Source organism: Hemiscyllium ocellatum, chromosome 3 (genome assembly GCF_020745735.1).
Source record: "Hemiscyllium ocellatum isolate sHemOce1 chromosome 3, sHemOce1.pat.X.cur, whole genome shotgun sequence".
Lineage (NCBI taxonomy): Eukaryota > Metazoa > Chordata > Chondrichthyes > Orectolobiformes > Hemiscylliidae > Hemiscyllium > Hemiscyllium ocellatum.
In genome coordinates, this window is record NC_083403.1 from 102,338,835 (window position 1) to 102,354,095 (window position 15,261).

Sequence of the window (15,261 nt, forward strand, 5' to 3'; positions counted from 1 at the left end):
TTCCCATAGTGTTAGGTGCATGAGTCAGAGGGGAATGGGTCTGGGGTGTTGCTCTTCGGAGGGTCTGTGTGGACTGGTTGGGCCGAAGGACCTGTTTCCACACTTTGGGGAATCTTTGTGGGTGGCACGGTGGCACAGTGGTTAGCACTGATGCCTCACAGCGCCAGAGACCCAGGTTCAGTTGCTGCCTCAGGAATTTTGAGGTTGCACATTCTCTCCTTGTCTGCGTGGGTTTCCTCCGGGTGCTCCGGTTTCCTCCCACAGTCCAAAAATATGCAGGTTAGGTGAATTGGCCAACCTAAATTGCCCGTTCTGTTACGTGAAGAGGTTAATGTAGGTGAGTGGGTTGCACTTCGGCGGGTCGGTGTGGACTTGTTGGGCCGAATGGCCTGTTTCCACACTGTATCTAATCTTTGCTTCTTTCTCCTGTACTTGTCAGTTTGCCCATTTTAAATGTATTTAGTCATTCAAATTACTCCTTATGGTAGACATTCCCATCACAGTCTCTCAAGTAAAGGAACTTTTTCTGAATAGTGTTTGGATTTATTAGCAACTGTCATGGTCCCTTGTTCTACAGTAGAGTCTCTACTTAATAGTAAATCCATGCACTGGAGAGATTTAGATTAGATTTGGATTAGATTCCCGACAGTGTGGAAACAGGCCCTTCGGCCCAACAAGTCCACACAGACACTCCGAAAAGCAATCCACCCAGACCTATTCCCCTACGTTCACCCCGACTAATGCACCTAACACCACGGGCAATTTAGCATGGCCAGTTCACCTGACCTGCACATCTTTGGACTTTGGGATGAAACCAGAGCACCTGGAGGAAACCCATGCAGACACTGGGAGAATGTGCAAACCCCGCACAGACAGTTGCCCAAGGCGGGAATTTAACCCAGTTTTTGTCCAGTGTGTACAGGAGGGTTTCCAGACACAGTATGTCGAAGGGCCGACAAGAGGGGAGGCCACACTGGATCTGGTGCTTGTTAATGAACCAGGCCAGGTGTTTGATTTAGTAGGTGAGCACTTTGGAGAGAATGACCATAATTCAATTACATTTAGTTTAGTGATGGAAAAGGATAGGTACATGCCACAGGTCAAGAGTTATCGATGGGGCAGGTCAATTATAATGCGATTAGGCAAGAATTATGATGCATAGAATGGGGTAGCAAAATGCAGGGGATGCAGACAATGGAGCTAGTTTAAGGAACAGATATTGTGTGTCCTTGATAGGTATGTCCCTGTCAGGCAGGGAAGAAGTGATAAGGTAAGGGAACTGTGGTTTACTACAGAACTTTCATCTCTTGTTAAGCAGAAGAAGGAGGCTTATGAGTTGATGAGGCGATGGAGGGTTACAGACCAGCTAGGAATGATTTAAAGAGAGAGTTAAGAAGAGCAAAGAGAGGACACGAGCAGTCTTTAGCAAATAGAATAAAGGAGAACCCTAAAGCTTTCTATAGGTATGTGAGGAATAAATGGATGATTAGGGTAGGAATAGGGCCAGTCAAAGACAGAAGTGGGAAGTTGAATGTGGACCTTGTCGAGATTGGAGAGGTGCTAAATGAACATTTCTCATTGGTTTTCACTCAGGAAAAGAAGAATAATGAGGTATGAGATATTAGACTAGAAAGGATCAAGGTTAGTTACAACAGGTGTTATCAATTCTAGAAGGTGTGAAAGTAGACAAGTCCCCTGGGCCAGATGGGATTTATCCGAGGATTCTCTCGGAAGCTAGGGAGGAGATAGCAAAGCCTTTGGCTTTAATATTTGAGTCATCATTGTCTACAGGTTTAGTACCAAAGGACTGGAGGATTGCAAATGTGCCCTTGTTCAAGAAGGGCAGTAGAGATGACCCAGGTAATTATAGACCAGTGAGCCTTACTTTTGTTGTAGGAAAAGTTTTGCAAAGGATTATAAATCTTATCTCTTATAATCATCTAGCAAGCAACAATTTGATTTCAGATAGTCAACATGGTTTCGTCAAGGGCAGGTCATGTCTCACAAACCTCATTGAGTTTTTTTGAGAAGGTGACCAAGGATGTAGATGAGGGTAGGCCAGTTGACGCGGTATACATGGACTTCAGTAAAGCCTTTGATAAGGTTCCACGTGGTAGACTGTTGGAGAAAATGCAGAGACATGGAATTGAGGGTGAATTAGCAGTTTGGATTAGAAACTGACTTTCTGAAAGAAGGTAGCGAGTGGTGGTTGATGGAAAGTATTCAGCCTGGAATCTGGTTACTTGTGGTGTGCCACAAGGATTTGTTTTGGGACCACTTCTGTTTGTCATTTTTATAAATGACTCAGACGAAGGCGTAGGTGGATAGATTAGTAAATTTGCAGATGACACTAAAGTCGATGGAGTAGTAGACGGTTTGGAACAATGTTACAGGTTGCAGGGAGACTTGAATAAACTGCAGAATTGGGCTGAGAGGTGGCAAATGGAGTTCAATGCAGCTAAATGTGAGGTGATGTACTTTGGGAAGAATAATAGGAAGGCAGAGTACTGGGCCAATGGAAAGATTCTTGGTAGTGTGGATTCTTGGTAGAGGGATTTTGGAGTCCATGTACATGGATCCCTAAAAGTTGCCACCCAGGTTGATAGTGCTGTTAGGAAGGCATATGGTACGTTAGGTTTCATTCGTAGAGGGATTGATTTCCGGAGCCACAATATCATGCTGCAACTGTACAAAATGCTAGTGCAGCCACACTTCAAATATTTTGTACAGTTGCAGTCCCCATATTTCAGGATGGATGTGGAAGCATTGGAAAAGGTGTAGAGGAGATTTACCAGGATGTTGCCTGGTCTGGAGGGAAGGTCTTATGAGGATAGACTGAGAGACTTGGGTCTGTTCTCATTGGAAAGAAGGCAGCTAAGAGGGGATTTGATAGAGACATACAAGATGGTCAGAGGATTAGATAGCATAGACAGTGAAAGTCTTTTTCCGAGGATGATGGCATCAGCTTGTACGCGGGGGTAGAACTACAAATTGAGGGGTGATAGATTTAAGACAGATGTCAGAGACAGGTTCTTTATGCAGAGTGGTAAGGGCATGGAATGCCCTACCTGCTAATGTAATCAACTCAGCCACATTAGGGAGATTTAAACAATCCTGATAAGCACATGAGTGATGATGGGGTAGTCTAGAGGGACGAGCTGGGAATAGTTCACAGGTCAGCACAACATCGAGGGCCGATGGGTCTATTCTGTGCTATATTGTTCTGTGTTCTAACCTGGGTCCCTGCCGCTGTGAGACAGCAGTGCTAACTACTGAGTCACCGTGCTCTTCAGCCCAATAAAGCTGTTGAAACTGTAGATCAATTGAATTTTACTAAACTGAGATTGATTCATTTTTGTCATGCTAGACAACTAAGAAATATGGACCAGAGCAACCGAATGTAATTACAATACAGATCAGCTATGATCAATGTTTCCCTTTATTTCAGTTTACCTTGTGTGACCAGTTTGTTACACCGGATGGTTCCTTTAAAATCAATGTTCTGCCTCTATTCATCTGTCAAGACTACAACATTGTGCATGACCTGCGTAGCGTGTTGTTATGCAGGTTAGAGTAAACACTGGCCACTTGAGGGACTGAAAAGCCAGCTCTTCCTATGTTTCTAATTTCATACCAAATTTAAAAACATGATAATATTTCCAAATAATGCAAAGCAGAACATTGAAACCTAGTCCTGCAGTAAATGATAGGAATAAAATCTCTTTGAGGATTAAAGCATGCATTCCCAATTACCAAACCACAACAAACCTAGTTACCAAAATCTACCATGCCTCTAAATAACAAGGGTAATGTCAAAATCCCAGTTGTATTATTAGATGATGCATACCTGAATAGCAAAGTGTGACTTCAGGAGTAAATGGAATCCTCAGTGACTACATGATCTTTGGAGTATATACTGAAAGTTATTTATAACCATATTCTGTTACAGGTTGAAAAATCATAATAATTCTTACATCGGTAAAAATGTTCTCACCTGAACAAAAAAAAATCATAAATAGAAGTCTGAATAATAAGACATTGGTTTTTGATTACTGGATATAATGAGCAAAATAATTTGTACCTTGTAGGTTACACCCAGCTGTGTGACTGGTGGAGCGTTGGTGTTATTCTTTATGAAATGCTAGTGGGACAGCCTCCTTTCTTGGCACAAACTCCACTGGAAACACAGATCAAGGTAATGAATTAATTATGCCTATATCATTTATCTTGTGTACTGTGATATCTGTTTCTTTGTTTTTAAAGTCCATTTAGAGGTAGTTATGGCTTTTTTTAAAGAGACAAATAGGCCATTGGGGTAATATTGTCCTCAAAGCAGAGCAGAAAATGGCTATTCTTCTAAGTGTATCATCCTCTAGGACTGCCCATCCTGAGAAACCTGATTAAAGGATTTATAATAAAATGATCACCTATAATGACACTAGGTTGGAAGACAGTTTAATCTTTAAAAACAATTGTAGATTTTATTTATTGCTGAACTACTGGATTTAATCTAAATTGTGGAATGTTAAGATTTCTGATTTCTGCCCATTCTTACAAAGGTTATAAACTGGCAGACGACACTTCACATCCCACCCCAGGCTAAACTTAGCCCAGAGGCATCCGATCTCATCATCAAGCTTTGCCGAGGTCCAGAAGACAGGCTTGGGAAGAATGGCACAGATGAAATAAAAGCCCATCCGTTTTTCAGATTGATTGATTTCTCCAGTGACATCCGGCACCAATCTGCTCCATACATTCCTAAGATTACACACCCAACAGATACGTCCAATTTTGATCCTGTGGATCCTGACAAATTATGGAGTGATAGTAGCAATGGAGAAAGTGTCAATGACACACTGAATGGCTGGTACCAGAATGGGAAGCACCCAGAACACGCTTTCTACGAGTTCACATTCCGGAGGTTTTTTGATGATAATGGCTACCCTTACAGCTACCCCAAACCACTGCAGTGTGATTATCTCAATCCAGAAACACCTGAACATCAAGCAGAAAGTAACAGGGAAAACACTGCAGTGGGGAAAGGGAGCCAGAATAGAGAGCTGGTTTATGTATGAAGTGAAAATCATTACTTTTTTTTAAAGCAGTGCGCCCCTTGTTTAATTTCCAGGGACAGATTTTAATTTCTATTCATGCTTTCACTTTTAGTTTAAGGGCTTACAGAAAGATATATTTTGTAAGTATTAATTTATTTCTACATTGTAATTTGAAGCCTCCAGCAGTTACACTTGAGTTAATAGAATGCTGGTTTGAGCACCTAACACTAGAGTTTAAATCAATTTCATCATGTGATCAGTAGTTGATCAGCAAAATTGTAATTGATTTTCTTCACTTACACTAAGTCTTTATTATTACTTTAATTGCTGTGATATTCTTGGAGAGCTTTATGTAGGTGAGTGCACAGTAGGTGCCTTTTTTCTTTATAAGTTTAAAGAAGTCATTTTGCAAGGCTCCAACCCCAGCAGAAAACCTTGCTCAAATAGAAGTCAAAGGAAGGAATACAATGGAGTGGCTGACTCTATAACCTGCACTTTGAAACAGTAAGACTGTATGTTGAAAGTGAGGATAGAGTTGAAATACTACAGGGCTAAACTGTTATCTGTTCCTATTTAACGAGACTGCAAACTGGAGTGAATTTTGGGTTTCAACACTACAGGGCCCATTCTGGGATGTGCATTGAGTGTGAGGGTAGGGCTGTAATACTGCAGAGCCTATTTTAGATATATTCTAATCAACCTGTTCAGCGATGTTATTACGTGCCTCCTGGTTCAGAGGTGGGGACAGTACCACAGAGTCTAAAAAAAAGGCTCATTTTATACTCATTGGGAGTTGAGAGAAGTTACTAACATGACAGGGCTCATTCTGTGGCTCATGCTCTGGTCTAGTCAAGTTATCTCTGGGGTGTTGTGAACATATGTATCTGAAACCTACAAAATGGTCTTTTATGCTGTGCCTTAAAACATCCTGCTTAGCTTTGACCAAATATGAAGAAAGTAGTTTGGTATACTTTATATGAAAATAATTTTCTTTTAGAAGTGTGTAGAACACAGGTTATTAGCTTTCTATTTTTTTCTAATTTATGCATTGAATTCTATTTATAAATTATACATGTATAAACATTTAATTTGACTTCCAATGACATTAAATCTAAGATCATTTTCAAAGGTAATTGTTTTGCAATCTGTTAACATAACTGGTTCATTTAAATCTAAATTATCAACCTTGCACCACCACCTGCCAATTGCCTTTCAAGCCACACACCATCTAAATTGGAATTCCCGTCTTAGCATGTGGCCATACCTACACTACGTGGACTGCAGTGCTTCAAGAAGGCAGATCAGCAGTGTCTTCTCAGGGAGAATTAGGGACGGGAAGTACGTGCTGAATTTGCCAACAACACATAATTTAAAGTCATCACTCCTTCAAGATTTAAAAGATAGATATGATTTCCTCATTTTATAGCAAGCAGCATTTATTACTGTGCAAGAATTCATTCTCATTGCTGGTGAGATTTTTGAACTTCTGGCTGCAGCATAGCCTGCTGAAGGGAAGATCAGCAAGAAATGCATTCTGAGTGAAGCCACATCCTTGATCACGTCATTGGGTTGAAGATCAATCATTCAAATCAGTCTTTTGATTAAAAATACAGGTGAGTCTTTTTTAGAGCACTTTACAAAGATTTTAATAAATTGTACCCATTAAAAAAAATAGAATGCATTCGGCAGTCTGTTTTAGAAAAGTGTTAATTGAATTTAGTGGTTAACGAGGGCATTTTGGAGTTATGAGGCCAGATCAACAGATTTCCTTCTCTAAAGGGCCTTTGTGAACCAGATAGGTTTTTAACACCCATGCTGATAGTTGCCATGTCACTAAGACTAGTTTTATGTTCCATATTTAGAAATTTTAAGTTTCAACAGCTGTAGCTTATCACTTGGGCATCTAGATTACTAGTCAGGTAACAATACTGCCATTCCCCACATTAAAACTGACCATATAATTTGTCATATCAAATTTGAACTTAGAAAATGTATAGGTATGTATCTCCCAACAATGAGTTTGAGATGCTGAGAAAATTTAATATGTAGATGGCTTGGAGAGGCTGTGTCTACTAACAGCATCATTACATCATGCAAGAAATTGAAGGATTTTGTTCTGTCAACTGGGGTTTTCGTGTTCTTGATTTTCGTTATTGAAAACATCACCTTCCCAAAAACAAGGTCTTTGCTTCGTAATCTTTTACTGGAAACTGAATAAATGATTGAGTTGTCAAGTGCATTTTTATTTGGAGTAAAATAATTCAGAAAGGTAAGAGACTTTCATTGACTGTTGAAGTGATGGATGTTCTGAAGGCTTTTAACAAGTATGAAGAGATGGCAAGACAGCTTTGATAATAATTATAAAATATTAGTGTTCTACTTAGTCTGTTGTATTTATACATTAATCTGAAGTACTCAAAGTAGGTTTAGCAAATTAATCCAATGCAGTGCTGAGGTGTTGGCTTAACGGTCTACATTGCATTGAAGTCTCTAAAAAGGGACAGTTGACTCTTATACCACAAATACCAATCTTAACATCTGAGGAAGGGAGAGGGAAACATTGCAGTTGTAAAGTGGGATTTAGTTTATTAACTGTCATCTAGTGACCTAACCAACATCCCTACCCTAATGAGGTGTCCAGTAAATTTATGCAAAACAAAATATTGTGCATATCCTGTCCCGAGCATCTTGTTTGTAAGTGCATCTGCTCAGTTCTTGACCACTCAGCAGAAATAGAGTTGAATGAACATTTTGACTGTACAATTTATTGAAATTTTAAAAATCAAAAGCATTTTAGTTACATATTGCACTTAAACATTTCTCTGCTTTCAACTTCCACTCTATTGCGTCTATTTGGATCTTTTAGGACTTCTGTTCTTCCTTTCTTGATGTCTGGACTTCTTACTCCGGCTTCGCTTGTGGTGATCTTTCTCTTGGGATTCACTCCTGCTCCGGCTGCGATATTGGTCCCGCTTTTTCTGACCTCCATCTTTTTCTCTGCAGTATTCATCAATTGTTGCCTATCAAGTCAAAAATAATTTTCAGAAGGTCTTCCAGTAACTAACCCATTGATATCAAGTTAATCTGTCAACTTTAAATTTAGACACAGAAAAAGTATAGGTATATAAATTGTTTGTTTTCAAAAGTAGATTACTACAAATTGCTTACAAATCTTACTCTCTCCACCTTTTTCAGTATATCTGATTGGGTGTCCCATTGATTTGAAATAACCTTGTCATTAATTAACTGGTCCACCATGGCTAAAACCAGTTCTCTATCAAGGCTACCCTATCATGTTCAATCAGATTCATGATTTCCTTAATTTTATTCAGTTCTGTGCACAGTATCCCTTACTACTTCATCTGTCTTTTAATTCCTGCCTCTTGCCTTGCTAAAAATCCCCCTCCCAATTGCTTCACTTCACTTTGCCACCAGCTATTGCTGAAGGAAATGATAGAAAATAACAGAATTGAGTTCAAAGTCTGAGAGGGCTGAAGATATAAAAGGTCCTTCTAATTAACAGGCACAATGGTACGGAGGTTAGCGAAATGAGAATTCATGAAAGTTGTACTCATTGGCAGAAAATAACAAGCAAATCCCTAGAATCTCTCACATGCTTAAAAGTACTGTGCACAGTTCTTGTTTCCATAATATAACGAAGATATTGAGGGACCCATGGAAGATGCAAAGAAACCTTATCCTTTTAAGACCAAACTGAGGGCCGATAACCATTCTGAAAGACCTTGAACAGGGCGGGTCTTTCTGTCTCAGAAAAAGGGTCAGGAAGAAGCTGATACAAGTATTTTTGAAAGGTAGATATAGAGATGACGTTTTCAGTTCTGTAATCGTTTCAATACTAGGAGCCTATGAACAGTGTTAATTTTTTTACTAAATTTCCTAGTGATTAAAAGACACTTCTTGAATCAGCATCAGAGAGAGTATGCAACTTGCTACTATAAGGATAGCAGAGGCAAATTACTGAGCTGTAATTAAAGGAGATAATATTTTACTGTGAGGGCGGAAAGAAACAAAAATATGATAACGCAGGGTCTGCCAGAGCACAAACTCTGGAATAGACATGTTGAACCAATGGCCTGTTCCTGTGCTGTCTTCTACATTAATGCTTGAAGATCCAAATAAGGGTCACACTCTTGAAATTGACCTAACACTCCATTATTGCAAAGGGACAGATGGAAAATGGGAAGCCTTCAGAAATGAGATAACAAGAATCCAGAGAAAATATATTCCTGTCAGGGTGAAAGGGAAGGCTGGTAACTATAGGAAATGCTGGATGTTTAAAGAAATTGAGGGTTTGGTTGAGAAAGCGTATGTCAGGTACAGACAGGATAGATCGAGTGAATCCTTAAGAGTATAAAGAAAGTAGGAGTATACTTAAGAGGGAAATCAGGAGGGCAAAACGGGGACGTGAGATAGCTTTGGCAAATAGAATTAAGGAGAATCTAAAGAGTTTTTACAAATATATTAAGCACAAAAGGGTAACTAGGGAGAGAATAGGGCCCCTCAAAGATCAGCAAGGTGACCTTTGTGTGGAGCCACAGAAACTAGGGGAGATACTAAATGAATATTTTGCATCAGTATTTACTGTGGAAAAGGATATGGAAGATATAGACTGTAGGGAAATAGATGGTGACATCTTGCTAAATGTCCAGATTACAGAGAAGGAAGTGCTGGATGTCTTGAAACGGTTAAAGGTCAATAAATCCCCAGGACCTGATCAGGTGTCCCTCAGAACTCTGTGGGAAGCCAGAGAAGCGATTGCTGGGTCTCTTGCTGAGATATTTGTATCATCGATAGTCACAAGTGAGGTGCCAGAAGACTGGAGGTTGACAAACGTGGTGCCATTGTTTAAGAAGGGTGGTAAGGACAAGCCGGGGAACTATAGACCAGTGAGCCTGACCTCTATGGTGGGCAAGTTATTGGAGGGAATCCTGAGGGACAGGATGTACATGTATTTAGAAAGGCAAGGACTGATTCGGGATAGTCAACATGTGCGTGGGAAATCATGTCTCACAAACTTGATAGAGTTTTTTTGAAGAGGTAACAAAGAAGACTGATGAGAGCAGAGCAGTAGATGTGATCTATATGGATTTCAGTAAGGCGTTCGACAAGGTTCCCCATGGGAGCCTGATTAGCAAGGTTAGATCTCATGGAATACAGGGAGAACTAGTCATTTGGATACAGAACAGGCTCAAAGGTAGAAGACAGAGGGTGGTGGTGGTGGAGGGTTGTTTTTCAGACTGGAGGCCTGTGACCAGTGGAGTGCCACAAGGATCGATGCTGGGCCCTCTAGTTTTTGTCATTTACATAAATGATTTGGATGCGAGCATAAGAGGTACAATACTGTTTGCAGATGACACCAAAATTGGAGGTGTAGTGGACAGTGAAGAGGGTTACCTCAGATTACAACAGGATCAGGACCAGATGGGCCAATGGGCTGAGAAGTGGCAGATGGAGTTTCATTCAGATAAATGTGAGGTGCTGCATTTTGGGAAAGCAAATCTTAGCAGGACTTATACACTTAATGGTAAGGTCCTAGGAAGTGTTGCTGAACAAAGAAACCTTGGAGTGAAGCTCCTCAAAAGTGGAGTCACAGGTAGATAGAATAGTGAAGAAGGTGGTGTTTGGTATGTTTTCCTTTATTGGTCAGAGTATTGAGTACAGGAGTTGGGAGGTCATGTTGCGGCTGTACAGAACATTGGTTAGGCCACTGTTTGAATATTGCATGCAATTCTGGTCTCCTTCCTATTGGAAGGATGTTGTGAAACTTGAAAGGGTTCAGAAAAGATTTACAAAGATATTGCCAGGGTTGGAGGATCTGAGCTACAGGGAGAGGCTGTACAGGCTGGGGCTGTTTTCCCTGGAGCGTTGGAAGTTGAGGGGTGACCTGATAGAGGTTTACAAAATTATCAGGGGCATGGATAGGATAAATAGACAAAGTCTTTTTCCTGGGGTTGGGGAGTCCAGAACTACAGGGTATAGGTTTAGGGTGAGAGGGGAAAGATATAAAAGAAACCTAAGGGGCAACATTTTCACAGAGGGTTGTACGTATATGGAATGAGCTGCCAGAGGATGTGGTGGAGGCTGGTACAATTGCAACATTTAAGAGGCATTTGGATGGGTATATGAATAGGAAGGATATGGACCGGGTGCTGACAGGTGGGACTAGATTGAGTTGGGATATCTGGTCGGCATGGATGGGTCAGACCAAAGGGTCTGTTTCCATGCTGTCCATTTCTGTGACTCTGACTATAACTACCATGGTCTTTGGGAGGCTGCTGGCTAAGTACAGGCAGATGCAAATTAATAATCAAATATTCAATAAAGCCATGACTAGATAGGCTTAAATATTTAGACTTCTTGATAATCAGTATTTTCTACCTTGCAGTTGGCTGCTTTCCACCTATCACCTTCTTCCTCTTCCATATGCCGACGAGACCGTTTCCCCTTGTGGTGTTTCTTCAAATGCTGCTGGCTTCCACTGGCCTCCGCCTCATCCAGTAATAGTTCATATTTCGGGCTTTTTTTTTAAATTAAGGGACAAAAGCTAGCAAAGATCAGGCCAAAGCAATCATGGAGGAATTTATCTAAGTGTCTTCTCTTTCCCAAGCATGTTTCCCTCAAATGACCAGCAAGATGCTCTGCAAGATACTCAGAATACAATTTTATCTGGTGGTGTTTATTATCATAGAATCCCCACAGCGTGGTAGCAAGCCATTGGGTCCACACCAACCCTCTACATTTTTCATGGCTAATACACTAATCTGCACATCTTTGGATTGTGAGGCATGTTGATGACTGATCTTTTCAATTGCCCAGGATGGGAATTGTTGAATTAAACACATTTTGCTATATTAAGGATCTTCTACAAAGTCCATTTTTGAAATTATAACATTCAAGATTTCACACATCAAGTTTTGAAGCTAATATCATTGGCAAAGACAATAAACAGCCAATTAATTCTGTGGGCTATTTCTTACCATCTATAACTTTACAGTTCAAAGAATTACTCAACTTAATCAAACAGCCCAGTGGTATTAGCATTGAACGGTTAATCCAAAGACCCAGGTAAGAGCACGTTTTAAGAAAATTTGTAGCTCAGGTTGAGGTTCTGGATGTAAGTTTGCTTGCTGAGCTGAAAGATTCATTTTCAGACGTTTCATCACCATACTAGGTAACATCTTCAGTGAGCCTCTGGGTGAAGCACTGATGTTTCCTGCTTTCTTATATGTTTGGGTTTCTTTGAGTCGGTGATGCCATTTCCTGTTCTTTTTCTCGGGGGGGGGGGGGGGGGGGGGGGGTTAAATGAGGTCCAAGTCAATGTGTTTGTTGATAGAGTTCCAGTTGGAATGCCACGCTTCAAGGAATTCTCATGCGTGTCTCTGTTTAGCTTGTCCTCGGATGGATGTGGTGTCCTTCCTTATCTGTATTTAAGGATACAACACATCCATCCTAGGACAAGCCAAACAGAGACATGCACACGAATTCCTAGAAACATGGCATTCCAACCAGAACTTTACATGTTTGTTGATAAACAGAAAGTAGGAAACACCAGCAGTGCTTCATCCAGAGGCTCACTGAAGATGTTACCTTGTATAACGACAAAACATCTGAAAATGAATTTTCAGCTCACCGAGCAAACCTACATTCAGAACCCAGGTAATATTCTGAAGACCAGCGTGCATATCTTACCATAGCAGATGTTGGAATTTGTATTCGATAAAACATCTGGAATTTAGAGTCTAATGATGACCATGAATCCAGTGTTGATTATCAGCCTTTATGGAAGAAACTGCCATCCTTATTTATTAATGACCTGGATGTAACTACAGAACCTTAACTCAGTTCCCCTCTGGGTGTGGCCAATCACTGGAGAAAACTGATTTTCTCTACATAGTCTATTACATCACAATTTAGCTTGTCTGTTCTTTACTAACATCCCGTATTCCTGGTAGTATCCTTCTTCTTCCTGAAGAAGGGCTCATGCCAAAAAAGTCGATTCTTCTGCGCTTTTCCAGCAACACATTTTCAGCAGTATCCTAACAAGCCCTTTCTGTATCCTTTCTAAAGCCTTTACATGTTGCCTGAAATGTACTACACAGAACTATTTATAATACTTCAATTGAGCTCAACTTTCAACCTTTATAGCTGCTGAACAAATTCAAGGATACTCCTGTTTAGGTTGAACTTTACTCTTCAAGGTAATGTTGGAATGTTTGCTAAGGTTCTTCTCATACTCTTTAAAATCATCTTTGGTGTATTTTGCACCTGTGAGAAGACAGATCAAAAATAACTTTTAAGAAAAGGTGAATGAGAATGTGACCATTGTCAATTCAAGGATAACGCACCTCGTTCTACTTCCCAGACTAATTCCTGGCATTCTTTCAATTCTCTTTTCTATCTCAATTTCTTTGAAACCCACGACTGAACCTGTGACAATCACCTCTCCCAGGCAGTGATATTGACAGCACGTTGGCAACTTCTATATAGCTTTCAGGTTTGCACTTGTGAAGTAGATAAATACAAAACGTAACCTTAGAACCTACCTTTCCCTTTCCATTGTACCTTCGCTACAGATTGGCTGAAGTCCACATGTATTCTTCTGTCATCTATTAGCACATTATCCATCTTAAAGTAAGCATTTTCACAATGCTCCTGCTGTGAAAAAATATATAATACAGCAGTTTAAGCAGATTTTTTCAGGGATGGTAATACAAACCAACCCTGACAAAGATGCAGGGCACAAGTTAGGTCAAACAGTTATGATGGCTCAGGGTCCCAACAGTGACAGCTTACTCACCCAATAGCAAAAACACAAAACTGCTAAAAATGATGCTGATCCAATAACGCGAGCAATTGCTCGCTAAAAGGAATTTTTCTACAGACATCAAACCACCTCATTATTCCTATAGCTCTTTGCCTTCATAATAGGATAGGTCACTGCCCAATAGTTTGTTGCTCAAACTATAGCTTATTTAATAGTCAATAATATAATGCCTTGACAATAATGTTTGACTGCCCCTCTGACTTGTTGCCCAAGTAGCAATAATTCACTGAACTTGTCTGGACAGTGATACCGTAGTTTACTTGTATCTCTGTCATTGAATTATGGTTTTCATATCACTTTCTGACTGTGAAACAATGTTATTTATTTGTGGTTTTGCTCCAAGCCAGTGGACATACTACATGTAGTAAGTTATAGTACCACACTCATCAATCTTGACATTCTCAGTCAGGAATTCCCTGTCATGCGCATAGCACATTCAACTTTAGCTCTGGAACAGAGGCAAGCAAGCAATTCCAAAGACAGAAGTGTTCCTCTGGCTGAAGAACATTTCATTTCACAAGCCATTCTTGTCACAAATGGTTTTCCCAACTCTATGTTCCACATTCAAATTTTCAGTATTGCGCTCCAAAAAATCTTTAGAAATCACCATAAAAAGATTGCTTCTTTTCTCCTCTGCCAGTGAAACTGTTTAGAAGTCCCTTAATTGAAAAGGCAGAGACCTGCTCCTTCATATCTTCAGGGATTGATTCAGATGGTCCAAGTTTGAAACCACCAAGAAAGATTTTTTTTAAAAATGGAAAGGAAGAGCAGCAAACTTGTCCACCACTTGGACGTAATGGGTTTATACAATCAGAGCCCAGCTTAAGTTCAAAGTTTGGGAGAAGATTTGTAGCTCGGGTGCTCGTTGTTGTGGTTCTGTTCGCCGAGCTGGGAATTTGTGTTGCAAATGTTTCGTCCCCTGTTTAGGTGACATCCTCAGTGCTTGGGAGCCTCCTGTGAAGCGCTTCTGTGATGTTTCCTCTGGCATTTGTAGTGATTTGTCTCTGCCGCTTCCGGTTGTCAGTTCCAGCTGTCCGCTGCAGTGGCCGGTATATTGGGTCCAGGTCGATGTGTTTGTTGATAGAATCTGTGGATGAGTGTCCTGGACCCAATCAACAAACACATCGACCTGGACCCAATATACCGGCCACTGCAGCGGACAGCTGGAACTGACAACCGGAAGCGGCAGAGACAAACCACTACAAATGCCAGAGGAAACATCACAGAAGCGCTTCACAGGAGGCTCCCAAGCACTGAGGATGTCATCTAGACAGGGGACAAAACATTTGCAACTCAAATTCCCAGCTCGGTGAACAGAACCACAACAATTAATAGTAAATCTTTCACTGGAGCCTAGTGTCA

At 40.5% G+C, this 15,261-nt stretch overlaps 2 protein-coding genes across 5 annotated transcripts in view; one reads left to right on the forward strand and one right to left on the reverse strand.

Moving 5' to 3' along the window:
- The window catches only part of lats1 (large tumor suppressor kinase 1), a 44,088-nt gene extending 37,990 nt beyond the window's left edge, over positions 1 to 6,098 (forward strand). For all 4 annotated transcript variants that reach the window (XM_060852242.1, XM_060852264.1, XM_060852250.1 and 1 more), the window contains 2 exons: positions 4,089 to 4,195; positions 4,560 to 6,098. In XM_060852242.1, coding sequence (XP_060708225.1) covers positions 4,089 to 4,195; positions 4,560 to 5,075 — 623 coding nt within the window. In that variant the 3' untranslated portion in view covers positions 5,076 to 6,098. The remainder of the gene's footprint in view (positions 1 to 4,088; positions 4,196 to 4,559) is intronic.
- A 1,705-nt stretch (positions 6,099 to 7,803) lies between these two features.
- ppil4 (peptidylprolyl isomerase (cyclophilin)-like 4) overlaps positions 7,804 to 15,261 on the reverse strand; it is a 59,407-nt gene continuing 51,949 nt past the window's right edge. The window contains exons 10-13 of the mRNA XM_060852288.1: positions 13,619 to 13,730; positions 13,244 to 13,340; positions 11,454 to 11,592; positions 7,804 to 8,074 (exon numbers count right to left, since the gene is read on the reverse strand). Of these exons, the coding sequence (XP_060708271.1) occupies positions 7,904 to 8,074; positions 11,454 to 11,592; positions 13,244 to 13,340; positions 13,619 to 13,730 (519 nt within the window). The 3' untranslated portion in view covers positions 7,804 to 7,903. The remainder of the gene's footprint in view (positions 8,075 to 11,453; positions 11,593 to 13,243; positions 13,341 to 13,618; positions 13,731 to 15,261) is intronic.